Below are 1,690 nucleotides of genomic sequence, written 5' to 3'. Positions count from 1 at the left end.
CATCTCCTCTCCTGAACATCTCCTCTCCTGAACACCTCCTCTCCAGAACATCTCCTCTCCAGAACATCTCCTCTCCAGAACATCTCCTCTCCTGCTACAGAACCTTCCAACGGAGGCGACTTACGCAGCAGAACACCTCGAAGGCAGAGTCCTCGTCCAGCTGGACCACGATGATCCGGACGTCTCGTTCCTGTCAAACAAAACAAGTCCATCTTCATATTATCTAGTTAACTAGTTTGGTTTATATTCCCCCCCCCCCCCCCCCCCCCCCCCCCCCCCCCCCCCCCCCCCCCCGCTTACCTTCAGCCTCCCCAGGCTGCTGCAGACGTCTCCTGAGAGACTCTGGGTGGAGACGACCTCCACGTCTGTCTTCAGCAGCTGTCTCAGCAGATCCTTCTTCATCTACACACACACACACACACACACACACACACACACACACACACACACACACACACACACACAGGATGCTGAATGTCTTTGAGTTGGGGACAAAACAAGACATCCGAGGACGTCTTCTTGGTCTTTTTTGGGAACTCTGAAGCACATTTTCCACCATTTTCTGACATGTTTAAGACAGACGAACTAATCCCTTCATGCAGAAGACAGTCCACCCTCTACTGGACGTGTGAGCGTCACCTCTGAGAGACGGGGTCCGTCCTGCGTTGCCACGCCGACCCTGGTCCACTTGTAGCGCTGCAGCAGCTTGACCGCGGCCTGGTTCAGGGCTCGGTCCGACGGCAGCGTGCTGAACAGGCTCCCGTACCACTTCCTGTTGGACAGGCTCGGGGACGAGGCCGCAAAAGACACCTGTGACAGCAGAGGGGACACCTGTCATAATCAGCAGTGGGACAAGTACTCAGATCCTTCATTATTAGCCCCCCTGTTGTCCTCGGGTCAAATTAGACCCGTTTACAAAAACTTTATTTATCAGAACTATGACAAAAGAAGGTTGAAAAAAGTGACATTTTTTAAAAAAGAACTACAAAAATGCAGGAAAACTATCATCAATACGCATGAGGACAACATGGGGGCAACATGAAGACAACATGAGGACAACATGGGGGCAACATGGGGGCAACATGAAGACAACATGAGGACAACATGAAGACAACATGAGGACAACATGGGGGCAACATGGGGACAACATGAGGACAACATGAGGACAACATGAGGACAACATGGGGGCAACATGGGGGCAACATGAGGACAACATGAGGACAACATGAGGACAACATGAGGACAACATGAAGACAACATGAGGACAACATGAGGACAACATGAGGACAAGACAACATGAGGACAACATGAAGATAACAGGAGGGCAACATGAGGACAACTTGAGGACAACATGAGGACAGCATGAGGACGTAAGACGGTGAGACGTGCACCTGCAGCAGGTGGAGAGCCGGCAGAGAGCGAGCGATGAGCGCCGTCACAGACGGACACACACCTCCGAACAGCAGCAGGTACTTAGGCCCCGCCCACATGGCGTCGAACAGCGCCCGAAGGGACCCGGCAGGGTCGCACTGGGGGACATGAGGGACACATCAAGTACTGAGGAGACATGAGGGACACATCAAGTACTGAGTAATAAGTACCGTGTACTACGGCGTCTCTCCCGATCCCGTGTGTGATGGTGTGTGTCTGTGTGTGTGTGTGTGTGTGTGTGTGTGTGATGGTGTGTGTG

General features: G+C 52.7%; 1 protein-coding gene across 1 annotated transcript; it reads right to left on the bottom strand.

The window, feature by feature from the left end:
• Window positions 1-103: 103 nt before the first annotated feature.
• On the bottom strand, window positions 104-1,565 carry LOC117939887 (gamma-aminobutyric acid type B receptor subunit 2-like; the record flags this gene model as incomplete). Its single annotated transcript, XM_034865302.1, has 4 exons — window positions 1,392-1,565; window positions 640-810; window positions 301-402; window positions 104-190 (listed from the first exon to the last, which is right to left on the bottom strand). Coding segments are annotated over exons 1-4 (459 nt in total), but the record flags the coding sequence as incomplete, so codon positions are not given.
• Between the last annotated feature and the right edge of the window lie 125 nt (window positions 1,566-1,690).

Source organism: Etheostoma cragini, unplaced genomic scaffold (assembly GCF_013103735.1).
Source record: "Etheostoma cragini isolate CJK2018 unplaced genomic scaffold, CSU_Ecrag_1.0 ScbMSFa_1377, whole genome shotgun sequence".
NCBI classification, from domain to species: Eukaryota; Metazoa; Chordata; class Actinopteri; order Perciformes; family Percidae; genus Etheostoma; species Etheostoma cragini.
The sequence above is the reverse complement of the archived record's forward strand: the minus strand, read 5'-3'. Positions and strand labels throughout refer to the sequence as shown.